The sequence below is a fragment of the Mobula birostris genome, chromosome 13 (assembly GCF_030028105.1).
Source record: "Mobula birostris isolate sMobBir1 chromosome 13, sMobBir1.hap1, whole genome shotgun sequence".
NCBI classification, from domain to species: Eukaryota; Metazoa; Chordata; class Chondrichthyes; order Myliobatiformes; family Myliobatidae; genus Mobula; species Mobula birostris.
Window position 1 is genome coordinate 101,533,304 of NC_092382.1, and position 26,819 is coordinate 101,560,122.

At 47.3% G+C, this 26,819-nt stretch overlaps 2 protein-coding genes across 17 annotated transcripts in view; one reads left to right on the plus strand and one right to left on the minus strand.

Moving 5' to 3' along the window:
• LOC140207213 (CD209 antigen-like protein C) overlaps nucleotides 1-25,813 on the minus strand; it is a 47,450-nt gene extending 21,637 nt beyond the window's left edge. The window contains exon 1 of one of the 3 annotated variants that reach the window (XM_072275591.1): nucleotides 25,688-25,813. In XM_072275591.1, coding sequence (XP_072131692.1) covers nucleotides 25,688-25,772 — 85 coding nt within the window. In that variant the 5' untranslated portion in view covers nucleotides 25,773-25,813. Of the gene's footprint in view, nucleotides 1-3,411; nucleotides 3,499-6,780; nucleotides 6,895-25,687 lie in introns of those variants that run through there. The other 2 variants (XM_072275593.1, XM_072275592.1) reach the window with 2 other exon arrangements.
• The window catches only part of LOC140207210 (uncharacterized), a 154,267-nt gene continuing 132,943 nt past the window's right edge, over nucleotides 5,496-26,819 (plus strand). For 8 of the 14 annotated variants that reach the window (XM_072275577.1, XM_072275589.1, XM_072275590.1 and 5 more), the window contains exons 1-3: nucleotides 5,496-7,512; nucleotides 8,310-8,381; nucleotides 9,587-9,706. The gene's annotated coding sequence lies outside the window, so the exon portion shown is untranslated. Of the gene's footprint in view, nucleotides 7,513-7,730; nucleotides 7,866-8,227; nucleotides 8,382-9,586; nucleotides 9,707-26,819 lie in introns of those variants that run through there. The other 6 variants (XM_072275579.1, XM_072275583.1, XM_072275582.1 and 3 more) reach the window with 6 other exon arrangements.

Consider the following 26,819-nt stretch of genomic DNA (forward strand, 5'->3'; position numbering starts at 1 on the left):
AGAAAGTGGAGTAATATATTGGTAGGTTTCCTGATGACACAAATGTTGTTCTCTGGCAGAGGAAATGAAGGAGCTGCACAACGTGAGGGCGGTGTGGCGCGGCCTACAGTCTGTGCTGCCCCCTAGCGTTCACACGGCAGAAGTCAAGATCTGCTGCGGTCGATTGAACATTATGGTAAATTCCATTGTCGCAGGGCCTCAGGTAGGTTGGAGGTGTTGGGGATAGTGTGGAGGGCTGTCAGGAGTTACAGCGGGACACTGATAGGATGCAAAGCCGGACTGAGGTGTGGCAGATGGAGTTCAACCCAGAAAAGTGTGAAGTGGTTAATTTTGGTAGGTCAAATATGTGGCAGAATGTAGTATTAATGGCAAGACTCTTGGAATTGAACGTAGGCCCGAGAAGTAATACTGCAGCTTCATAGGACCCTGATCAGACCACACCTGGATAACTCTGCTCAGTTCTGGTCGCCTCAATACAGGAAGATGTGGAAGCCATTTTAAAGAAACAGAGGAGATTTACAAGGATGTTGCCTGGATTGGGAAGCATGCCTTATGAGAATAGGTTGAGTGGACTCGGCTTTTTCCCCTTGGAGCGCCGGACAATGAGAGGTGACCTGATAGAGGCCTATAAGATGATGAGAGACATTGATCGTGTGGATAGTCAAAGGCTTTTTCCCAGGGCTGAAATGGTTGCCACAAGAGAACACAGGTTAAAGCTGCTGGGGAGCAGGTATAGCGGAGATGTCAGGTGTAAATGTTTTACTCAGAGAGTGGTGAGTGCGTGGAATGGCCTGCCCGCTACAGTGGTGTTGGCGGACACGATACACTATTTTAAGAGACCTTTAGATAGGTACATGGAGCTCGGTAAAATAGAAGGCTGGTGGTAAGACTAGTATTTTCTAAGGTAGGGGCGCGTCCGGCACAACTCTGTGGGCCGAAGGTCCTGTATTGTGCTGCAGTTTTTGTATGTTTCTGTGACGGAATGTGTGGAGCGGGCTTTGCTGTGAAGGCGTGCAAGCCACTGGAGTTGGTTGCGGTGAACCCACACAATCGGTTCAACCACACCGAGCATTGGAGAGTTTGAGAACCGAGAGATCGATATTCGGTTGGAAAGAGGGAGTTGTGGCCACAGACGTTAACTCTTCCACTCCCTCATCGCACTTCGCTCTGAACACAAAGAGGGAGGGGTGGAGTGGAGTGGATCACAGAGGCATGTAGGGGTGTAGGGGAGGTGTGGGATTACAGAAACAGGCCGGGGTGCAGGAGAGGTCTGTGTGACGCATGCGTGGAAGGATAAAGGGGTGGAATTCGGCACGCAGATATGGAGGTTTGTTAGCGAGGAGACAGGCGATGGAGACGGGGAGGAGTGTGTCAGCATTACAATGCAGGCTGTGGCGGTGTATCGGTGACGCAATGAAGGACGCGTCGTTGTCACGGTAAGGGGTGTGTCGGTGTCGAGGTGACGCGTGTGTCAGTCCCTTGGCGCACCTCACTATTCACAGTGTTTATACCCCGGACTTGTACACCTATGTCCCTCCCTCCTTCAACACTTCCCACTATTCACAGTATAGGTCATTGCATTCCACACTGAGATTAGACTGCGATTTGGATCCCAGTTACCAGGTACACCTTTGCAAGAAAACAACTTGTCCAAATTCACTTTATCCAAATTCATTTTGATCCAAGGTAAAATTGGACGTGCTCCAATTTAGAATCCAAACCCGAGGGCCGGATCTCTCCTCTTTCATAACTACCTTGAAACTGATGGTATTTTGATCACCAGATTAAAGGTGTTCCCCTGCACAAACCTCTGACACTTGGCTTCCCTCATTTTGCAGTAGGAGATCAAGTATTGTCTTCCCTCTCGCTGGGATTTCTCCGTACCGTGTAAGTAATCTTCCCTGAATATTTTTGACAAAATCTCTCGCACTGGTGCTCTTGCAGAATGGGACTCAGTTGAAAAGCTAAAATTGCCTGCTATATCAGTCTTGTATTTCAGCAACAGTCGGTGATCTCATGCAGTTTTGTTTCTCCTAATCGAGTGGACTGTTGTCTGGTGTATAATGTAGCCCCATGAACATGGTCATACAACCCGTATTCCTCGTTTGCACCCATAATGCCTCACTTAGACGAGTTCTCTTGTCTGTTCTGACTGTGCATTGCGGCGACATGTTCTCTGCTCAGTAATGTCACACCTCCTCCTGTAAGTCCTTGGCTTTCTCACGTCTGAAAATAGGGAAACCCAAAATATTCTGCTGTCCTGCTTGCTCCCCCTACAACCAATTCTCAATAATTGCTGCAAAATCATAATTCACTGTGTCTATTCATGCCCTGATCTCACTGCCTTTTTTTAAAGCTTCCTGCATTAAAATATACGGAGCCCAGTGCAGCAGACAGATCATGCACGACCTTTTGATTCCTGCTTTTTTTTTTTTTGAGGTCTTAACAACATCTGTATCCATATCGACTTCGCTATCTGCTCCAGAACCCTGAATCCCATCCCCCTGCAACTCGAGTTCAACAACTCTCTCAAAAACTCCCATGCACGGTACCGGAAAAACACATCCCTCTGGGATGTCAGTTTCCCTCCAGTTGAGGTGTAAGCCGTCGTCTATCTCTTCTGTATAGATCCCACCTTCCTTGGAAAAAAAAACACAATTTTCCCAAATTCTGAAGCCCTCCCACCGACACCACACTTGAGTCACGTGGTAAACTGTATGGTCTGCCTGTGTCTGACACGCCGGGACGGGTAATGGTCCTGTCCTTTAATTTAGTAGCTAAATCCCTGACCTCACTTTGCAGAACCACTTCCCGATTCATACCGATTTCATTGGTACCTATATGGACCAGGACCTCCGGCGGCTCACTCACACACTTCAGAATCATAAGGAAGGACTGGTGTGCTGAGAGAAGAGGAGGAAGGGGAGGAGAGTGGAGGCCACAGAAAGGGTGTTCTGATCGCAGCCTTTGGAGCAGAACTTGCGAGTCACCATTTTCTTGCTCTCTGTCTCTGATTGGAGACTGTTTAATGGCCGAAATGCACTGGCCAATGAGTAGGAGTCACAAACAAGCGAGAATCCTTCCATATAATCCAATCACACACTTCTGGAAACAGATACTGAGTGACGCTCCCTCACAACGGTCCATCACACACACCCTCGATCCGGTACAGCGGGCAACTCCCTCAACCCTGTCCCGACAGACACTCCAGGGTCATACAGAGAGTGGAACTCCATCCACACCGTCCCATCACACACTTCCAGGATCAGACAAACAGCGCAGCTGCCTATATATTATCCTATCACATTCCCGGGTCAGATATGTGAAGTACCTCCCGCCCCACTGCAGCAAACTCCACTGGAGTCAGAAAAAACTGCGCAACGCTCCCCCTCCTCCAGTCTCCCCACTCACCAATATCCAGTCCTTCCGCTTTCCAGTAATCTCAAATTGAGTGTGTGTCTCTCGGAGATGGTGTGTGTGTGTGTGTGTGTGTGTGTGAGAGAGAGCGAATGGTGTGCTGCTGGAAGAGGAAGGAAGGGGAGGAGAGAGGAGGCCAGGGAAAGGGTGCTGAGACTGCAGACACTGATGCAAGTGGTGTGGAACTACCGTGCATTCAGAGCTGTGGACAGTCTCAGAACCTGGTGATAGATGTCCGGTGGAATGGGGGAGGTGCAACACCAGATGTCATCTCCCCCTCATACTTCCCACAATTGCCTGTGACACAGAGGGAGGAGAGTGGAGGGACACGTAGATGGGGAGAGTTTAGCGGGTTCAGTGTATCACGGAGACGGGGAGGGGTGCATGGGTACGTACGGGATGATAGAACCGGCGAAGTGTGCAGGGGAGAGTGTGTCACAGAGACGGGGTTGCTTATCGGTGAGGGATGGGTGACGGAGACGCGACTGGTGTAGTGGAGACTGTGACGGTGACGGCGAGTACTGTCGGAGAGGGAGAGTTTGTCGGAGTGGGGGAAGGGTTTTGGAGAGGGTGGGTGTTATCCATACGGGTAAGGGTGTTTCACAGGTACAGTGCAGGGCGCGAGTCTGTGTTGGTATCGCTGAGTGGTGAGTTTCTGCTACGGTGCAGAGCCTGTCAGTGTGTCACTGTCACGATAAGGGCGTGTTCGTGTCATCTGTGGTTCGTGTCGGTGACGCCGAAACTCTTTCAGTGTCCCTTTGAAGAACATCTCTGTGTGACAGTGAGGGTAGTGTGTCTCGTTCACAGCTGATGCAAACTGTACTGTACAAACTGCAATAAAGTCTCACGATAAATTCCTTGGCCCCCACCCCTTTATTTTCACCATGGATATCCAGTCCCTGTATACTTCCATCCCCCACCAGGAAGGTCTCAAAGCTCTCCGCTTCTTTTTGGATTCTAGACCTAACCAGTTCCCCTCTACTAACACTCTGCTCTGTCTAGCGTCCTTACTCTTCAGAATATCTCCTCTGGCTCCTCCCACTACCTCCAATCTAAAGGTGCAGTCATGGGCACACGTATGGATCGCAGATATGCCTGCCTTTTTGTTGTGTTTCTGGACAGAGTGCAGAGGGAGATTTACGAGGATGTTTCCAGGGCTCGCGGTATGAACAGGCGTTATTCCTTGGAGCGTAGGGGTGGGTGCATAAAACCACAAGGTGCACAGATAGGTTGGGTACGCACAGTCCCCAGGTTCGGGGAATCGAGAATAAGAGGGCACAGGTTTCTGCTGATACGTGAGAGAGAGAGCAGAGAGATTGATTAGATGAGATTGGGGAGTGAGACGTTGGAGGGACGCGGGAAGAGTGGGCAAGATTGGGGGAAAGAGAGTGATAGAGCGAGAGGCGTTTAAAGCAGGGGAGAGGGGCAGGTGGGGGCTGACAGTGAATTTGAAAGACTAAGGAGAAAGAGGAGGTTGTCACGTGATTCATATCTCCTGTACTGGCTGTTTCAAGAGATCGTGGATCACCTCAGGAATATCCAGGCACACAGATGCAGCCGTCTCGCAAATGAAATGGTGCTTATCATTATTGCAATGGGAACGCTTACTGGACGATTTGCATTCAGTGCATTGGAACTGTCCAGAGTTCCACGTCTGTCCCCAAACTGTCCAAACTACACCGCTCTCTCTCTACAGCCTGGTGACAGTCTCCATACTAATCACAATGTCCAACTCTCTCCTTGGCCATGTGTCAGTGTTTAAACTAGTCCCACTGACCCACTCTGTTTCACTCTTTGTCTGACCCCGGGAATGTGTGATGGGATGGCGGAGAGGTACATTTCCTTCGTGTCCGACTCCGTGAGTGTGTCATGGGAAGGCGTGGAGGGAGTTTTACTCGATGTCTGACACCGGGAGTGTGTGATGCGACGGTCTGGAACGTGCTGTTCTCTGTGTCTGACTAGGGGAGTGTTTGTTCTGAGGATGCCGAGGCTCTCTCTCTCTCTCTCTCTCTCTCTCTCTCTCTCTCTCTCTCTCGCTCTCTCTCTCTCTCTCTCTCGCTCTCTCTCACGCACACACACAGACAGACACACACATGCACACAGACACACAGCCGCTCCAGCACATCGCCGCGCTACCACCACCCTCTTCACCAACTGCCCCCCTCGTTTCCAAACCCCACTTCTCTTGTCGCCTCCGCCCTTACTGACTGTGGAGAATGTAACCGATCCCAGCTGTTCAGCAGGCGGCAACTTTCCTGGAAACGACCCAGTTAAATTTCCGTGAGTGGAAGCTCAGTGTGCGCGGGAGGGAATGGGCAGAGTGAAGGTGGTGTTTTGAAGGTGTGGGGATAGAAAGATAGGCTTAGTGAGGAGGGAAGTGAGACGGAAAGGCACACGGCGAGTGGGTGTCCAGAGAGAGAGAGAGGGAGCGGGAAAGAGTTGCGAACCTGAAGCGGGATAGGTACATTCGTGGGGATAGATAGGGGGACAGTGACTTATGCAGAGAGCGAAAGGGATAGACAAGAAGTAATGGAGGGTGTTTGAAAGAGCTCCTGAACTCCCTCTGTTGGGCTGACTTCCCAGCTTTTTTTTTTGCTGCTTCGATGAAGAACCAGTCAGTGTCGCCGCCCGCTTTCTGGACTTCTCTGAAATACTGATAACACCCAACTTATGCTCTAATTGGAGATGAGAGTCAAACCGTAGATGCCGATCAGCGCGCGTTGGTTTCCTGTAAACATCAATGTCCACATATCCATTAGTAGAGAGAGAATGAGAGAGAGAGAGAGAGAGAGAGAGAGAGAGAGAGAGAGAGAGAGAGAGAGAGAGAGAGAGAGAGAGAGAGAGAGAGAGACTGTGGGGAGTTCTTCATTTCCCTCGGATGGTGGGGGCTCGCTTGTTCTCCATGTGTGTTTGTACCTTGGGATAAAATTCTCCCAGACAATAGGTGATCTGCATGAGAGACACATAGAAACATAGAAACATAGAAAATAGGTGCAGGAGTAGATCATTCGGCCCTTCGAACCTGCACCACCATTCAGAATGTTCATAGCTGATCATCCAACTCAGAATCCCGTACCTGCCTTCTCTCCATACCCCCTGATCCTTTTAGCCACAAAGCATATATCTAACTCACTCTTAAATATCAGCAATGAACTGGCCTGAACTGCTTCTTGTGGCAGAGAATTCCACAGATTGACCACTCTCTGTGTGAAGCAGTTTTTCCACATCTCGGTCCTAAAAGGCTTCCCCGTTATCCTAAAACTATTATCCCTCGTTCTGGACTTCCCCAACCGCGGGAACAATCTTCCTGCATCTAGCCTGTCCAGTCCCTTTAGGATTTTACACATTTCAATAAGATCCCACCTCAATCTTCTAAATTCCAACGAGTGTAAGCCTCGTCGATCCAGTCTTTCATCACTTGAAAGTCTTTCAGTCTTTCTTCATTCATTACATCTCACTCCAGTCCTCTTCTTCCACTCTTTTCTCCCTCCCTTCTCTCTCTATCCTCCTCCAACGTCCCTCTCATTTATCCCTCCGCCCTCTCTGCAGCACTCTCTCTGCTCCCTCTCATAATTATCGCTCCCTCCATGTCCCTCTCTCTCTCTCTCTCTCTTTCTTTTCCCCGTCAGGTCGCCCTCTGCTTTACTCCTTTCTCCCCTAATTTCTCTTCAAATATCCCCAACTATTTCCCCCCTCTCTATACCGATTCTCTCCTGCACCTGACCCTCAGCCCGCCCCCCCCCACCACTTCCTCTCGGCTCCCCCCTTTCTGTTCGCAGTCACCCATTTTTTTCTCTCCGAACCCCCTTCCCAACCTCACAATCACAGCTCCTTCCACCGCCACTCTCCCCTCTGGAGAACACAAGCTCTCACACCCTCAATCTCCGCCCCCCTGCTCTCGGCCTGTCTCTTTATCAGCCCTTCCTCCGCTGTTTGATGGCGCCGGTCTGACCCGGTGTCGACACGGCTTCCTCTGAAAACATTTTGTTCCCCTTTCTGAGCTGAGAGCGCAGAGAATCCTCGACAAGATGGACGACAGAGAGACTTACATGAACGTGAAGTTCACAAAAACGGAGTCACGGTCTCCTTCACGAGGTGAGTGTGTGATGGGACGGTGTGGAGGGAGATTCACTCTGTGCCTGACCCCGGGAGTGTGTGATGTGACGGTGTGGAGGGAGATTCACTCTGTGTCTGACCCCGGGAGTGTGTGATGGGACGGTGCGGAGGGAGATTCACTCTGTGTCTGACCCCGGGAGTGTGTGATGAGACGGTGCGGAGGGACATTCATTCTCTGTCTGACACTGGGAGTGTGTGATACAACCGTGCGGAGGGAGATTCACTCTTTGTCTAACTCCGGGAGTATGTGATGGGACTGTGCGGAGGGAGATTCACTCTCTGTCTGGACCCCGGGAGGGTGTGATACGACGGTGCGGAGGGAGCTTCACTCTGTGTGTGACCCCGGGAGTTTACGATGGGACTGTGTGGAGGGAGATTCACTCTGTGTCTGACCCCGGGAGTGTGTGACGGGACGGTGTGGAGGGTGCCTCACTTTGTGTCTGACGCCGGGAGTGTGTGACGGGACGGTGTGGAGGGAGATTCACTCTGTGTCTGACCCCGGGAGTGTGTGACGGGACGGTGTGGAGGGTGCCTCACTTTGTGTCTGACCCCGGGAGTGTGTGACGGGACGGTGTGGAGGGTGCCTCACTTTGTGTCTGACGCCGGGAGTGTGTGACGGGACGGTGTGGAGGGTGCCTCACTTTGTGTCTGACCCCGGGAGTGTGTGACGGGACGGTGTGGAGGGTGTCTCACTTTGTGTCTGACCCCGGGAGTGTGTGATCGGACTGTGTGGAGGGACTTCACTCTGTGTCTGACCCTAGATGTTCTGGTCCTAGCTGAACCTGATGTATCGTGCGTTGAAATTAATTTCAAGACCGTTTCTGAGCTCCTGGTCCGGACAGATGGAGGTCAGTTTTTTCTTGGTTGGTTTGACTGTTTAGCTGATTTGTCCAATGCTGCCGAGAGATCTCAGGGCAGCGCATAGTTGACCCGAAAAAAAAAAGACGGTGGGAACGCGCGCGAAATGCGAGGAGGAGGGATCTCTCTTTGATGGCCGGTGAGGAGTGTTGCGCCCTGGGAGGGGCGGGATAGAGGGAGCGTCGTGGGATGCTTTGAGGAGCGATTGCTGTGGGAAGGGTCGGTGGGGAGAGATAGCATGGGAGGTGCCGTGTGGAGGAAGGGGCAATGAGGAGCGAGCGCTGTGTGGCAGGGGTGGTGGAGATGAGATAGCGCCGCGTAGGGGTGTTGAGTGGGGACACAGTGGGAGCGCCGGTGAGAAAGGAGTGTTATAAAAACCTTAACCACTCTAACCTCCGTCTTCTAACCCCACTCTCTTTTCCTTCTTTCCCCTTATCTCACCTCCCTCACCCTCTCTCACCTCATCTCCTCTCTGCCTTTTTCCCCTGCCCTTCTCTCACACAATTTCCCCTATTGTCTCCCACTGTCCTGTTCTCTTCGTATTCTCCCATTACCCCATCTCTTTTCCGTCTTTCCTTTATCACAGTCATCGTCTCCACCACTCTCGACCCCCCCCCGCAATCTATCCCTCTCTCTCTTCTCACTCTCAACCCTCCCCCGTCCACCCCTCCTGTTCTTCCCACCCCTCTCTATCCCTAGGTTTACCTCTGATCTCCCCTCCACGCCTTGTCCTCCTCTATATCCACCCCTCTCTCGCGCTCCACGACGCTCTTCCCACTGCTCTGTCCCCGCTCTCTGAAAATGTCCTCTTCTCTCTTCTCCATCCCTCTCCCTTCTCCTACCCCTTGCTTTCATCTCTCACACGTCTCACTCCGCTCTAACCCAACACACTCTCCCCCTGTACCCCTCTCCTTTCTCTTTCCCCATTCTTTCTCTCGTATTTCCTCCCCAATGCCCACATCGCGGTCTCCTCTCTGTCCATTGTTTTTGCCTTTTCTCTATATCCACGTCTCTGTCCTGTCATTCCCCTTCTCCCTCACCATCTCTCTCACTTTCTAACTCCTTCTCTCCCCTCACTTAACCCTCTCTCTCTCTTGCCTCGCACCCGCTCTCTTCTGTCTCTCCCCAACTCCTTCCCCCATTCTCTACCGCTCTCACTCTGTCCCTTATCTGACTGTCTGACTCTCTCTCCCAGCCGGTCTGAACTCGACCTACTCAGAGCTGAATTTTCGGAAAGAGGAACCCCGCATCGATGAGGACGAAGATCCTCCCATTTCCTCGGAACCCGGCGGGCTGTCACCCACTGCAAGTACAGGTCAGGGTTCGTAGAAATGACGTCATTTAACGGGGTCACGTGTCATGCACCAGAGTGACCAAGTTTCTGATGCATCTGTTTCGACCGCTTCCTCTATCAGCTAGTTCTACATACTGACCACCATCTGGGTAACAAAACGTTGTCACTCGGCTCCCCAATTAAATCCTTTTCTCCACTCACGTTAGACCTGTGCGGTCCGATCCTCGATTCTCCAAGTGTATGGTACATAACTGTACACAGTTGTCATCTTTGCATCATCAATGGGGACGGGAGAGGTCCTAGAGGATCGGAGGGTTGAGGATGTTGTTCCTTTATTCAATAAGGGGAGCCGACATAGCCCAGGAAATTATAGACGACTGCGTCTTACCTCAGTGGTTTGTAAGCTGATGGAGAAGATCCTGAGGCAGGATTTATTAATATTTGAGGAGGTATAATATGATTAGGAATAGTCAGCATGGCTCGGTCAAGGCCAGGTCTTGCCTTACGAGTCTGATTAAATTTTTTGAGGATGTGACTAAACACACTGTTGAAGGAAGAGCAGCCGATGTAGTCTATATGGATTTCAGCAAGACATTTGATAAAGTACCCCATGCAAGGCTTATTTAGAAAGTAAAGAGGCATGGGATCCTACGGGACATCGCTTTGTGGATCCAGAACTGTATTGCCCGAAGAAGGCAAAGAGTGGAACTGAATTTAGGAGCCGAGAGATAATGTTGTAGCTATATAGGACTCTGGTCAGACCCCACTTGGAGTACTGGGCTCATTTCTGGTCACCTCACTACAGGAAGGATATGGACGCCACAGCAGGGGTGCAGAGGAGATTTACAAGAATGTTGCCTGGATTGGGGAGCATGCCTTATGAGAATAGGTTGAGTGAACTCGGTCTTTTCTCCTTGAAGCGACGGAGGATGACAGGTGACCGGACAGAGATGTACAAGGTGATTAGAGGCATTGATCGTGTGGATAGTCAGAGGCTTTTCTCCAGGGCTGAAATAGTTGCTACAAGAGGACACAGGTTTAGGGTGCTGTGGGGTAAGTGCAGAGGAGATGTCAGGGGCATGTTTTTTTTACTCAGAGAGTGGTGAGTGCGTGGAATGGGCTGCCGAGTGTGGGAAGCCTAGTAATTTCTATGGAAAGGACATGATCGGCAAAACTCTGGGGGCCTGTGTTGTGCTGTAGGTTTTCTGTTTCTATGCTCCTATCTCATCCGGTCCCGGCGATTTATCAAACTTGATGCTTTCCAAAAGCTCCAGCACATCCCCTTTCTTAATATCTCCCTGCTCAAGCTTTTCAGTGTGCTGCAAGTCATCACTACAATAACCAAGATACTTTTCCATAGTGAATACTGAGGTAAAGTATTCATTAAGTGCCTCTGCTATTTCCTCCGGTTCCATACATACTTTCCGACTGTCACAATTGACAGGCCCTATTCTTTCACTTCTTATCCTCTAGCTCTTCAGATATTTGTAGAATGTCTTGGGGCTTTTCTTACTCCTGCCCGCCAAGGCCTTCGCATGGTCCTTTCTGGCTCTCCTAATTTCCTTCTTAAGCTCCTTCCTATTAGCCTTATAATCATCTTGATCTCTAACATTACCTAGCTCTAGAAGCATAGAAACATAGAAAATAGGTGCATGAGTAGGCCATTCGTCCCTTAGAGCCTGCACCGCCATTCAGTATAATCATGGCTGATCATCCAACTCAGAACCCTGTACCTGCCTTCTTTCCATACCCGCTGATCCCTTTAGCCACATGAACCATAGCTAACTCCCTCTTAAATATGGAGAATCAACTGGCCTCAAATGTTTCCTGTGACAGAGAATTCCACAGATTCACCACTCTCTCTGTGAAGAAATTTTCCCTCATATCGGTCCTAAAAGGATTCTCCTTTATCCTTAAACTGCAACGCCTCGTCCTGGACTTGCTCAACACCGGGAACAATCTTCCTGCGTCTAGCCTGTCCAAACCCTTTAGAATTTTATACGTTTCAATAAGATCCCCCCTCAATCTTCTAAATTCCAAGAGTATTAGACCAGTCGATCCAGTCTTTCATCATATGAAAGTTCTGCCCTCCCAGGAGTCAATCTGGTGAACTTTCTTTGTACTCCCTCTATGGCAAGAATGTCTTTCCTCAGATTAGGGGACCAAAACTTCACACAATACTCCAGGTGTGGTCTCACCAAGGCCCTGTACAGCTGCAGTAGTACCTCTCTGCTCCTGTACTCGAATTGTCTTGCTATGAATGCCAGCATACAATTCGCCTTTTTCACTGCCTGCGGTACCTGCATGCCCACTTTCAATGACTGGTGTATAATGACACCAGGTCTCGTTGCACCTCCCCTTTTCCTAATCGGTCACCATTCATTTAATAAACGGCTTTCCTGTTTTTGCCACCAAATTGGAAAACCTCACATTTATCCACATTAAATCACAGCTGCCATGCATTTTCCCACTCATGTAACCTGTCCAAATCACCCTGCATCCTCTTAGCATCCTCCTCACAGCTAACACTGCCGCCCAGCTTCGTGTCATCCGCAAACTTGGAGATGTTGCATTTAATTCCCTCGTTTATGTCATTAATATATATTGTAAACAACTGGGGTCACAGCACTGAGCCTTGCGGTACCCCACTAGTCACTGCCTGCCATTCTGAAAAGGTCCCGCTTATTCCCACTCTTTGCTTCCTGTCTGCCAAACAATTCTCTATCTACATCAATACCATACCTCCAATACCGTGTGCTTCAAGTTTGCCTACTAATCTCCTGTGTGGGACCGTGTCAAAAAAATTTACAAATCCAAATACACCACAAACACTGGTTCTCCCCTATCTACTCTACTAGTTACATCCTCAAAAAATTCTATCAAATTCTTCAGACATGATTTTCCTTTTACAAATCCATGCTGACTTTGTCCGATGATTTCTCCACTTTCCAAATGTGCTGTTATCACATCTTTGATAAATGACTCTCGCATTTTCCCCACCACCGATGTCAGGGTAACCGTTCTAAAATTCCCCGGTTTCTCTCTCCCTCCTTTTTTTAAAAAGAGGGGGTTACATTAGCCACCCTGCAATCGTCAGGAACTAGTCCAGAATCTAAAGAGTCTTCTGATAGTGTGCCGCACATGAGGCCGCTTAACAAGACAGGGACCCATGGTGTTACTGGTAAGAGAGCAGATTGGCTGACTGGCAGGAGGAAAAGAGTGGGAATAAAGGGAGGGGTTTCCTGGTCAGCGGCCGGCGACTAGTGGTGTTCCACAAAGGTTCTGTGTTGGGACCGCTTCTTTAATCCTGCCCGCCAAGGCCTTCTCATCTTCCTTTATGGTTCTCCTAATTTCCTTCTTAAGCTTCTTCCTTTTAGCCTTATAATTTTCTCGATGTCTAACATTATCAAGCTCGCGTAAACATTTATAAGCATTTATTTTCTTCTTGACTAGATTTATTACAGCCTTTGTACACCAGTTTTCAAAGTCCCATGTAGCTATCCAGAATTCACTTAAGTAAAACCCTATCGTTTCCGCCTCCACTATCGCCGCCGGGAGACCATTCCACGCACTCACCACACTCTGCATTAAAACAAACTTACCTCTAAAATCTCCTCTGTTCCTGTTTCCAAACACCTCTAAACTGTGCCCTGTCGTGCTAGCCATTTCATCCCTTTGGAAAAGCTTCTGATTATCCACACGATCAATGCCTCTCATTAACCTGAGTTCCTCTATCAGGTCAACCCTCGTCCTCCGTCGCTCCAAGAAGAAAAGGCCAAGTTCACTCAACCTATTCTCAGAAGGCATGCTCCCCAGTCCAGACAACATCCTTGTTAATCTCTGCACCCTTTCTATGGTTTCCACGTCCTTCCTGTCGTAAGGTGACGAGAACTGAGCACAGTATTCCAAGTACGGTTGACCAAGGCCCTACATAGTTGCAACATTACCTTCGGCTCCTAAACTCAGTGCCACTAATAATGAAGGCCAATGCACCGTATGCCTTCTTAACCACAGAGTCAACCTGCGTAGCAGTTTTGAGTGTCCTTTGGACTCGGACCCCAGATCCCTCTGATCCTCCACACTGCCAAGAGTCTTGCCATTAATGATATATTTTGCCATCATATTTGACCTACCGAAATTAGCCACCTCACACTTACCTGCTTTGAACTCCATCTGCCATTTCTCAGTCCAGTTTTGCATCCGATCAATATCCCACAGTAACCTTTGACAGACCTCCACGCTATCCATAACATCTCCAACCTTTGTGTCAACAGCAAATTTGCTAACTCATTCCTCCACTTCCACATGGTGGTCATTTATAAAAATATTACAAAGTTTTTTGAACCTTTCGTAAGCTCCTCTTTTCTTCTTGACTAGATTTACAACAGCCTTTGTACACCACGGAACTAGTACCTCACCATTCTTTCCATGTCTCATTGGAACGTACGAACTCAGAACCCCACGCAAATATGCCCTGAACATTTGCCAACTTTCTTCCGTACGTTTCCCCGAGATCACCTGTTTCCAACTTATCTTCAAAATTACTGCCTGAAAGCCTCATATTTCTCTTACTCTAATTAAACATTTCCCAAATTTGTCTGTTCCTATCCCTCTCCATTGCTGTGGTAAAGGAGATAGAATTGTGATCACTATCTCGGAAATGCTCTCCCACTGAGAGACCTGACACCTGGCCAAGTTAATTTCCCAATATCAGATAAAGTACAGCCTCTCCTATTGTAGGCCTATGTACATATTATGTCAAGAAACACTACTGAACACACCTAACAAACCCTACCCCATCTAAACCCCTCACTCCAGGGATATGTCAATCATTATTTTGGGCAATTCAAATCTCCTACCACAACAACACTGCTATTATTGCTCCTTTCCAGAATCCGTCTCCGTATCTTCTCCTCGATGTCTCTGTTAATATTGGGTGGTAGATAAAAAAAACACCCATTAGAGTTATTGATCCCTTCCTATTCCTAACTTCCACTCACACAGATTCCGTAGACAACCCCTCCATGACTTCCTCCTAATCTGCAGCCGTTACCCTATATCTGATCAACAGTGCCACGCACTCCACTATTTTACCTCGCTCCCTGTCCTTCCTGAAACATATACAACCTGGCACCTGAAGTAGCCATTCCTGCTCCTGCACCACCCAACTCTCTGCAATGGCCACAACATCGTAGTTACAAGTTTTGATCCATGCTCTAATCTCCTCCGCTTTATTCACAATGCACCTCGCATTAATTTTGACACATCTCAACCCATTGGTCAGAGCGCGTCCCTTCTCTATCATCTGCCTATCCTCCATTTAGCACTTTCCCCATGTTTTCTCTGCTTGTGAGCAAACCTTTGTTTCCTGCATCACTTCAGTTTGGTTCTCAACCTCCAGCAATTCTAGTTTAAACTCTCCCCAATAGTCTTAGCAAACCTTTCCGTAGAATATTGGGCCCCCTCGGATTCAAGTGCAACCCTTCATTTTTGTGCAGTTAACACCTGCCCCAGAAGAAGTTCCAGTGATCCGGAAGTATAAATCACTGCCCCCAGCTCCAATCCCTCAGCCACTCAGTTATCCTCCACCTCATTTTATTCCTATACTCACTGTCACGTGGCGCAGGGAGTAATCCCGGCATTACTACCTTTGAGGTCCTGTTTCTGAACTTCTTTGTGAAGTTAAGAAATGGCAAGGTTAAAAAGACACTAATAGCAGTTATATACGGGCCTCCAAACAGCAGCCGGGATGTGGACTCCACGTTACAGCTAGGAATAGAAAGAAAGCGTGTGGAAGAGAATTGTCAGGATATTCATGAGGGATTTCAATATTAAAGTGGGGAAGTCAGGGAGGTACTGGATCACAGGAGAGGCAGTTTATAGAATGCCCACGGGATGGCTTTTTGGATCAACTTGTCCATAAGCACATCAGAGGATCAGCTGTTTTAGATTGGCTGCTGTGTAATGAACCTGAGGCGATTAAGTTCAGTTTCAAATTTGAAAAGCAGAATTTGGTGTCAGGTGTGTCAATATTTCAGAGGAACAGAGGAAATTACAGTGGCATGAGAGAGGAACTGTCCCAAGTCGATTTGAAAAGTAAACTAGATGGATGGACGGTAGAGCAGAATTGGATGAAATTCCCACAACAAGTATACTTGGTAGTGTGGAGGAGCAGAGGGATCTCGAGGTACATGTCCACAGATCCCTGAAAGTTGCCTTACAGGTGGATAGGGCAGTTAAGAAAGCTTATGGGGTGTTAGCTTTCATAAGTCGAGGGATAGAGTTTAAAAGTCGCGATGTAATGCTGCAGCTCTATTAAACTCTGGTTAGGCCACACTCGGAGTATTGTATCCAGTTCTGGTCACCTCACTATAGGAAGGATGTGGAAGCATTGGAAAGGGTACAGAGGAGATTTACCAGAATGCTGCCTGGTTTAGAAAGTATGCATTATGATTAGAGATTAAGGAGGCTAGGGCTTTACTCTTTGGAGAGAAGGAGGATGAGAGGAGACATGATAGAGGCGTACAAGATAATAAGAGGAATAGATAGAGTGGACAGCCAGCGCCTCTTCTCCAGGGCACCGCTGCTCAATACAAGAGGACATGGCTTTAAGGTCATGGGTGGGAAGTTCAAGGGGGATATTAGAGGAAGGTTTTTTTACTCAGAGAGTGGTTGGTGCGTGGAATGCACTGTCTGAATCAGTGGTGGAGGCAGATACACTAGTGACGATTAAGAGACTACTAGACAGGTATATGGAGGAATCTAAGGTGGGGGCTAAGATTGGAAGCAGGGTTTGAGGGTAGGCACAACATTGTGGGTCGAAGGGCCTGTACTGTGCTGTACTATTCTATGTTCTATGTTCTATACCGATTTGGATACTGTTGCGGTGTTTGACTGACCTGGGACACGCTGAGGCAGCCGGATCTCTGGCACTGAGTCTGGCTCTGCAGTGCAGAAGGGAGGGTGGAAAAAGATGAGAGCGGTAGTGATAGGGCACACGATAGATAGCCGTACAGAAAAGAGGTTCTGTTGTCGTGACAGAAATTCCCGGATAGTTTGCTGCCTCCTGGGTGCCAGGGTCAGGGATGTCTCTGATCGCTTGCAGAGCATTCTAAAGTGGGAGGGTGAACAGCCAGAAGTCATGGTGCACATCGGTACCAATGACGTAGGAAGAAAGAGTGAGAAGGTCCTGAAGAGTGAGTATAGAGAGCTTGGTAGGAAGTTAAAAAGCAGGACCTCAGGGGTGGTAACGGATGCTCTGGCGGATTAACACGTGGCTGAGGAACTGGTGTAAGGGGCAGAGTTTCAGATTTCAGTAACATTGGGACATCTTCTCGGGCAGGAGGGACCTGTACAAGAGAGATGGGTTACACTTGAACTGCAAGGGGAACAATATCCTTGCAGGGAGGTTTGTTAGTGCTGTTGGGGAGGGTTTAAACCTGATTTGCAGGGATATGGGAACCAGAGTGCCAGAGCAGATCGTGGAGCTGGGGTGAAAATAAATGATGTTAAAAGTTCATACAAAGTCACAAATAGAAGGTTTCAGTAGGATAGTAGGGGAGATTCAAACAAGCTGACATGACTTGAGAGTTAGGGTGCAGAAGTTCACGGCTAACACGGGGGTGGGGGGACTTCTTTACTCAGAGGGTGGTGGCTCTGTGGAACGAGCTTCCAGTAGAAGTGGTCTAGGCAATTTCGATATTGTCATTTAAAGAACAATTGGACAGGTATATGGACAGGAAAGGAATGGAGGGCTATGGGCTGAGTGCATGTTGGTGGGACTAGGTGAGAGTAAGCGTTCGGTACGGACTAGAAGGGCCGATATGGCCTCTTCCCTTCCTGTAATTGATATATGGTTATATGGCTACATGTGTGTGGTGGTAATAATCTTCGGAGGTGTGTCTATTTTACGGATGACACCAAGATAGGTGGAGGAGCAGGAAGTGTTGAAGAAACGGAAAAGTTACAGAGGGACATGGTCAGTTCTGGAGAGTGGGCAGAGAAATGCCAGATGAGATAGTATGTTGAGAAATTGTAGCGGAAAAGGAATACTCGGACCCGGAGGGAGAGGGCCGTCGAATATTCTTTATTCGTCACATGATATCATGGGCAGCCTAGAATCTAAAAGCGGGATCCTGGAGCTCCCTCAAACAAGGAAACTCAGTCATATTTATACATCAGTGGGACGTGACGAGAGACACATAGTTGGATTTTTGTTTACTGAAGTAAAGGTCACGTGCCTCAGGACATTGTACGACCAGATAATTCCTTATTTGAACCTTCGTCGAGCATTTCCAGAGAATGCTACAGAATAGGGAAGTAACAAAAATATGTTCTTGAGAAGCAACACATTTGACTTAAGTGTTACCTCTCAAAAAAATATATATTAGTCCAGCTGACTCAACCGCAGACATATGAAAATTCTCAGAAAAAAAGGTACAGATGCAGTTATTTTTATAACTCGGTTGCAGGGCACAGTTCAGTTACACAGAGTACATTAGTTACAGTTAAACTATTGTGGACTTTGAATGCACATTTTAAAACAAATCATTAGCCCCCAATGCCCAATACAATGCAAGGTCTTGATATTTTCTTCCACTGTTCCCTCCTTGTTAATCTTCTAGATTAACACTCCTTACTGGGGTACTGCATCCTCCTCCTCATCAGGGAGCTCAGAAGGGGAAGAGACTCTCCTTCCCTGGGTACAGCTCTGCACCCCACCAATGTTCCTTGCTGTCCTTTCATCCTTTGGGGTACCATAGAGACCTTCTGAGGGCCAGACAAGGCTACCTTCATTAAATGATAACAGCAGAATTGCAATGCTGCACATACACAACACTCTAAACACATATCATCGCGACTGCAACTATTCCATGCGTTACCCAGCCTCGCCAGCCAGAAAACCAACCCTTTATTATCTCCCACCAATTTTTCCCCGGACCAAAATTCTTGAACAGTTTCTCTATCTTCCTAATGTCCTCTATCTTCACCTTTATGTGCTGATCAGTTATATTTTCAGAGGCATCGGGGATACAGGTGCAACATTAGTTCCCTACTAACGCACAGACCCCTCCTTCTTAGGCTAATACTTCTTCTCCACTTTCCTGTTTCTTTGTATTTGCTTCCCACGCTGTTAGGTAATCAATCAATCCCACCCCCAATATGATTATCGCCACTACTTCCTTCATATGAGTCCTCTATTGAGCGTATATTTTGTTAATAATCTGTCACCATGTATATAACATGAGGTGCAGGTTAAAATAAATTTATGTCCCGGTCTCTCACTAACACTTTGTTCTTGGTTCTCAGAGCCGTTCCTCTCTCTCTCTCTGGGAAGATTTGACCTGTTCGGTATTTTATTTCCTCCCTGTCGTAGTGAAACCTGCGCCTGCTGACATGTGTTCAGTCAGGTCTCTCCTTCACCTTAACGGCTGTATGGGTCATCATCCGCCTGGGAGAGAAAGAGTCTTTATTTACCGATCTCTCATTTATTCCGTCTACCGGCTTAATGGATGCATGTTACCTTCAGTTAAAGGTGCCTGGGTTAACTGGACCCTCTGATACAATTTCCCTGCCCCCTGACGCAATGCTTGTGCGTATTTTAGTGTTTTCTTATCATTGTATATTAGCACTACTTTTTTCTGTTGTCATGGGAGGCTCAGTTCCTGCTGTCATAGGCCGCTTCATCAATATTTAATGAGGGGTAAGTCCTGTATTTCTATCCTTCTGATTTCACATCGTGTACATTACTAAGGGCATTGCCTCTTGCCGTCCGAGACCGTTTTGCTGACAATAATTTGTCAAAGTCGCTTTTATTTCCCCGTTTCCTCTTTCCACCATACCTGAGGGCTGAGGCTGGTAGGGGATTTGCAATTTCTAATGGAACCCCAAGTCTTCCTTCAGTCCCTGTGCTAATTTATTTGTAAAACGGGTTCCCCTGTCGCTATTTACCCTAGGGGACTTCCAAACCTAGGTATAATGTCTTTCATAAATATGTTCACCACAGTTCTTACATCATTCCTCCCAGCTGGATAGCCCTCCTCCCATCTGAAAAACATGTCCACTATTACCAATATATACCTAAACCTCCGTTTAGCAGGCATATGTACAAAGTCAATTTGCAGGGCCGTTTAAATAACGGTGTACAACCCGATCAGCGATGGATCCAAGGGGACATCGGTTTGTGGATCCAGAACGGGCTTGCCCACAGGAGGCAAAGAGTGGTTGTAGACGGGTCATATTCTGCATGGAGGTCGGTAACCAGTGAAGTGCCTCATGGATCTGTTCTGGGATCCTTACAGATCCTGACAGATTAGCCATGATCAGAGTGAATGTAGGTGCTAGCACGAAGGGATGAATGGCGGACTCTTGCACCTATTGTCTATTGTCTTACTCTTCGTGATTTTTATACATGACCTGGATGAGGAAGTGGATGGGTGAGTTAGTAGGTTTGTTGATGACGCAAATGTTGGAGGTGTTGAGGATAGTGTAGATTGCTGTCAGAGGTTACAACGGGACATTGATAGGATGCCAAACTGGGCTGAAAAGTTGCAGATGGAGTTTACCCCACATTAGTGTGTGATGGTTTATTTTGGCAGGTCAAACATCACGGCAGGATATAGCATTGTTTGTAAGAGTCTTGGCTGTGTGGAGGATCAAAGAGATCTTGGGGTCCGAGTCCATCGGGCATTCAAAGCAGCTGCTCAGGTTAACTCTGTGGTTAAGGAGGCGTACGGTGTATTGGCCTTCAACAATCGTGGAATTGAATTTAGGAGCCGAGAGATAATGTTCTAGCTATATAGGACTCTGGTCAGACCCCACTTGGAGTACTGGGCTCATTTCTGGTCATCTCACTACAGGAAGGATATAGAAACCACAGAAGGGGTGCAGAGGAGATTTACAAGGATGTTGCCTGGATTGGGGAGCATGTCTTATGAGAATAGGTTGAGTGAACTCGGCCTTTTCTCCTTGGAGCGACGGAGGATGACAGTTGACCTGACAGAGATGTATAAGGTGATGAGAAGCATTGATCGTCTGGATAGTCAGAGGCTTTTCCCCAGGGCTGAAATGGTTGCCACAAGGGGACACAGGTTTAGGGTGCTGGGGAGTAGCTACAGAGGAAATGTCAGGGGCATGTTTTTTACTCAGAGAGTGGTGAGTGCGTGGAATGGGCTGTCTAGTATGGGTAAGCCTGGTAATTTCTACGGTAGGGACATGTTCGGCAAAACTTTAAGGGCCTGTATTGTGCTGTTGGTTTTCTGTTTCTATGCTCCTATCTCATCCCGTCCCGGCGATTTATCCAACTTGATGCTTTCCAAAATCTCCAGCACATCCTCTTTCTTAATATCTCCATGCTCAAGCTTTTCAGTGTCCTTCAAGTCATTGCTACAGTAACCAAGATTCTTTTCCACAGTGATTCTTTTCCACACTGAAGTAAAGTATTCATTAAGTACCACTGCTATTTCCTTCGGTTCCATACACGCATTCCCACTGTCACACTTGACAGGCCGTGCTCTTTCACGTCGAATCATCTTGTTCTTCACATATTTGAAGAATGTCCTGGTGGGTTCCTTAATCCTGCCCGCCAAGGCTTTCTCATGGCCCCTTCTGTGTCTCCTAATTTTCCTCTTAAGCTCCTTCTTATTTGCCCTATAATCATCTGGATCTGTAACATTACCTAGCGCTAGAAACATGGAAACATAGAAAATAGGTGCAGGAGTAGGCCATTCGTCCCTTCGAGCCTGCACCGCCATTCAGTACAATCATGGCTGATCATCCAACTCAGAACCCTGTACCTGGCTTTTCTCCATACCCCGTGATCCCTTTAGCCAGAATGGCCATATCTAACTTCCTCCTAAATATAGCTAAACAACTGGCCTCAACTGTTTCTTGTGACAGAGAAATCAGCAGATTCACACTCTCTCTGTGAAGAAATTTTCCCTCATATCGGTCAGAAAAGGATTCCCCTTTATCCTTAAACTGCGACGCCTCGTTCTGGACTTGCTCAACATCGGGAACAATCTTCCTGCATCTAGCCTGTCCAATCCCTTTAGAATTTTATACGTTTCAATAAGATCCCACCTCAATCTTTTAAATTCCAGTGAGTATTAGACCAGTCGATACAGTCTTTCATCATATGAAAGTCCTGCCATCCCAGGAATCAATCTGGTCAACCTTCTTTGTACTCTCTCTATGGTAAGGATGTATTTCCTCAGATTAGGGGACCAAAACTTCACACAATACTCCAGGTGTTGCCTCCCCAAGGCCTTGCACAACTGCAGAAGTACCTCCCTGCTCCTGTACTCAACTCCTCTAGCTATGAATGCCAGGATACCATTCGCCTTTTTCACAGCCTGTTGTACCTGCATGCCCACTTTCAATGATTGGTATATAATGACACTCAGGTCTCGTTGCTCCTCCCTTTTTCCTAATCGGCCACCATTCAGATAATGAACTGCTTTCCTGTTTTTGTCTCCAAAGTAGATAACCTCACATTTATCCACATTAAATCCGATCTGCCATGAATGTTCCCACTCACCTAACCTATCCAAGTCACCTTGCATCCCGTTAGCATTCTCCTCACAGCTAACACTGCCGCCCAGCTTCGTGTCATCCGCAATCTTGGAGATTCTGCATTTAATTCTCTCGTATACGTCATTAATACATATTGTAAGCAACTGGGGTCCCAGCACTGAGCCTTGCGGTTCCCCACTACTCACTGCCCGCCATTCTGAAAAGTCCCGTTTATTCCCAGTCTTTGCTTCCTGCCTGCCAACCAATACTCTATCTCCATCAATACCATACGCCCAATACCGTGTGCTTAAGTTTACCCACTAATCTCCTGTGTGGGACCTTGTCAAAAGCATGCGCAAATCTAAATACGCCACAGTCACTAGTTCTCCTCTATCTACTCTACTAATTACATCCTCAAAAAATTCTATGACATTCGTCAGACATGATTTTCCGTTTATAAATTTATGCTGACTTAATCCGATGATTTCACCGTTTGCAATATGTGCTGTTATCACATCTTTGACAACTGATTCTAGCATTTTCCTCACCACCGATGTTAGGTTAACCGGTCTATAATTCCCCGGTTTCTCTCTCCCTCCTTTTTTTTAAAAAGCGGTGTGACATTAGCCACCCTTCAATCCTCAGGAACTAGTCCAGAATCTAAAGTGTCTTCTGAAAGTGTGCCACACATGAGGCCGCTTAACAAGACAGGGACCCATGGTGTTACTGGTAAGAGAGCAGATTGGCTGACTGGCCGGAGGAAAAGAGTGGAAATAAAGGGAGGGGTTTCCTGGTCAGCGGCCGGCGACTAGTGGTGTTCCACAAAGGTTCTGTGTTGGGACCGCTTCTTTAATCCTGCCCGCCAAGGCCTTCTCACTAATTTTCTCTGTCTCTCCAAAATTCATTCTTAAGCTTCCTCCTTTTAGAACCATAGAACCATAGAAACTACAGCACAGAAACAGGCCTTTTGGCCCTTCTTGGATGTGTCGATCCGTTTCTGTCTAGTCCCACTGACCTGCACACGGACCATATCCCTCCATACACCTCCCATCCTTGTATCTGTCCAATTCATTCTTAAATGTTATTAAAGAACCCGCATTTACCACCTCACCTGGCAGCTCATTCCATACTCCCACCACTCTCTGTGTGAAGAAGTCCCCGCTAATGTTCCCTTTAAACTTCCCCCTCCCCCTCACCCTTAACCCATGTCCTCTGTTTTTTTTTTTCTCCCCTTGCCTCAGTGGAAAAAGCCTGCTTGCATTCACTCTATCAATACCCATCATAATTGTATATACCTCTATCAAATCTCCCCTCATTCTTCTACGCTCCAGGGAATAAAGTCCTAACCTATTCAACCCTTCTCTCTAACTGAGTTTCTCAAGTCCCGGCAACATCCTTGTAAACCTTCTCTGCACTCTTTCAACTTTATTTATATCCTTCCGGTAATTTGCTGACCAAAACTGAACACAATACTCCAGAGAACACACATCAAAGTTGCTGGTGAACACAGCAGCCTCGGCAGCATCTCTGGAAAGAGGTGCAGTCGACGTTTCAGGCCGAAACCCTTCGACTTGAAGAAGGGTCTCGGCCTGAAACGTCGACTGCACCTCTTCCTAGAGATGCTGCCTGGCCTGCTGCGTTCACCAGCAACTTTGATGTGTGTTGCTTGAATTTCCAGCATCTGCAGAATTCCTGTTGTTTACAATACTCCAGATTTGGCCTCACCAGTGCCTTATACAGCCTCATCATAACATTCCTGCTCTGATGCTCAATACTTTGACTAATAAAGGCCAATGTACCAACAGCTCTCTTTACGACCCTATCTGCCTGTGACGCCACTTTTAGGGAATTTTGTATCTGTATTCCCAGATCCCTCTGTTCCACCGCACTCCTCAGTGCCTTACCATTAACCCTATATGTTCTACCTTGGTTTGTCCTTCCAACATGTAATACCTCACACTTGTCTGTATTCAACTCCATCTGCCATTTTCAGCCCATTTTTACAGCCTGTCCAAGTCCCTTTGCAGGCTCTGAAAACCTTCCTCACTGTCTACTACACCTCCAATCTTTGTATCATCAGCAAACTTGCTGATCCAATTTATCACATTATCATCCAGATCATTGAGATAGATGACAAATAACAATGGACCCAGCACTGATCCCTGTGGCACACCACTAGTCACAGGCCTCCACTCAGAGAAGCAATTCTCTACTACCACTCTGTGGCTTCTTCCATTGAGCCAATGTCTAATCCAATTTACCACGTCTCCATGTATACCTAGCGACTGAATTTTCCTAACTAACCTCCCATGCGGGACCTTGTCCAAGGCCTTACTGTAGTCCATGTAGACAATATCCACTGCCTTCCCTTCATCCACTTTCCTGGTAAACTCCTCGAAAAACTCCAATAGATTGGTCAAACATGACCTACCACGCACAAAGCGATGTTGACTCTCCCTAATAAGTCCCTGTCTATCCAAACGCTTGTAGATTCTGCATCTCAATACTCCCTCCAATAACCTACCTACTACAGACGTTAAACTGACCGGCCTATAATTTCCCGGATTACTTTTTGATCCTTTTTTAAACAACGGAACAACATGAGCCACTCTTCAATCCTCCGGCACCTCACCTGTCGACAGCGACGTTTTAAATATTTCTGCCACGGCCCCTGCAATTTCAACACTAGTGTCCTTCAGGGTCCTAGGGAACACCCTGTCAGGTCCCGGGGATTTATTCACTTTAATATTCCTCAACACGGCAAGGACCTCCTCCTTTTCGATCTGTACAGTTTCCATGATCTCACTACTTGTTTCCCTTAATTCCATAGACTTCATGCCAGTTTCCTTAGTAAATACAGACGCAAAACAAAAAATAAATAAAATAAATATAACTATTTAAGATCTCCCCCATTTCCTTTGGTTCCGCACATAGCCGACCACTCTGATCTTCAAGAGGACCAATTTTATCCCTTACAATCCTTTTGCTCTTAATATACCTGTAAAAGCTCTTTGGATTATCCTTCACTTTGACTGCCAAGGCAACCTCATGTCTTCTTTTCGCCCTCCTGATTTCTCTCTTAAGTATTTTCTTGCACTTCTTATACTCCTCAAGCACCTTATTTACTCCCTGCATCGTATACATGTCATACAACTCCCTTTTCTTCGTTATCAGAGCTGCAATATCCCTTGAGAACCAAGGTTCCTTATTCCTATTCATTTTGCCTTTAATCCTGAAAGGAACATACAAATTCTGCACTCTTAAAATTTCTCCTTTGAAGGCTTCCCACCTACCGATCACATCCTTGCCAGAGAACAATCTGTCCCAATCCATGCTTTTTAGATCCTTTCTCATTTCTTCAAATTTGGCCTTCTTCCAGTTAAGAAACCCAACCCTAGGACCAGATCTATCCTTCGTTTCCGCCTCCACTACCGCCGCCGGGAGACTATTCCACGCACTCACCACACTCTGCATTAAAAACAAGCTTACCTCTGACATCTCCTCTGTACCTGTTTCCAAACACCTCTGAACTGTGTCCTGTCGTGCTGGCCATTTCATCCCTCTGGAAAAGCATCTGACTATCCGCACGATATCAGGTCAACCCTCGCCCTCCGTCGCTCCAAGGAGAAAAGACCAACTTCACTCTACCTATTCTCATAAGGCATGCTCCCCAGTCCAGACAACAGCCTTGTACATCTCTGCATCCTTCCGATGCTTTCCACATCCTTCCTGTAGTGAGGCAACGAGAACTGAGCACAGTCCTCCAAGTACGGTAGACCGAGGCCCTACATAGCTGCAACATTACCTCTCGGCTCCTAAACCCAATGCCACTAATGATGAAGGCCAATGCACCGTATGGTAGATCTTAACCACAGAGTCAACCTGCCAGGCAGTTTTGAGTGTCCTATAGACTCGGACCTCAAGATCCCTCTGATCCTCCGCACTGCCAAGAGTCTTGCCATTAATGATATATTCTGACGTCATATTTGTCCTACCAAAATGAACCAGCTCACACTTATCTGGTTTGAACTCCATCTGCCATTTCTCAGTCCAGATTTGCATTCGGTCAATATCCCGCAGTAACCTCTGTCAGACCTTTACGCTATCCATAACCCCCCTAACCATTGTGTCATCAGCAAATTTGCTAACTCATCCCTCCAGTTCCTCAAAGAGATTATTTAAATTAAAAAAAAACAATTGGAAAGTTTTTTGAATCTTTCATAAGCTCCTCTTTTCTTCTTGAGTAAATTTACAGCGGTCTTTGTACACCACGGAACTTGTACCTTACCAGTCAATCCATGTCTCATTGGAACTTACCCGTTCAGAACTACAAACAATTATCCCCTGAACATTTGCCAAATTTCTTCCGTACGTATCCCCGAGAACACCTGTTTCCAATTTGTCTTCCAAATTCCTGCCTAAAAGCCTCATATTTCCCATTACTCTATTTAAACGTTTCCCAAATTTGTCTGTTCCTATCCCTCGACAATGTCGTGATAAAGGAGAAAGAATTGTAATCACTATCTCGGAAATGCTCTCCCACTTAGAGATCTGACACCTGGCCAGGTTCATTTCCCAATATCAGATAAAGTACAGCCTCTGCTATTGTGGGCCTACGTAC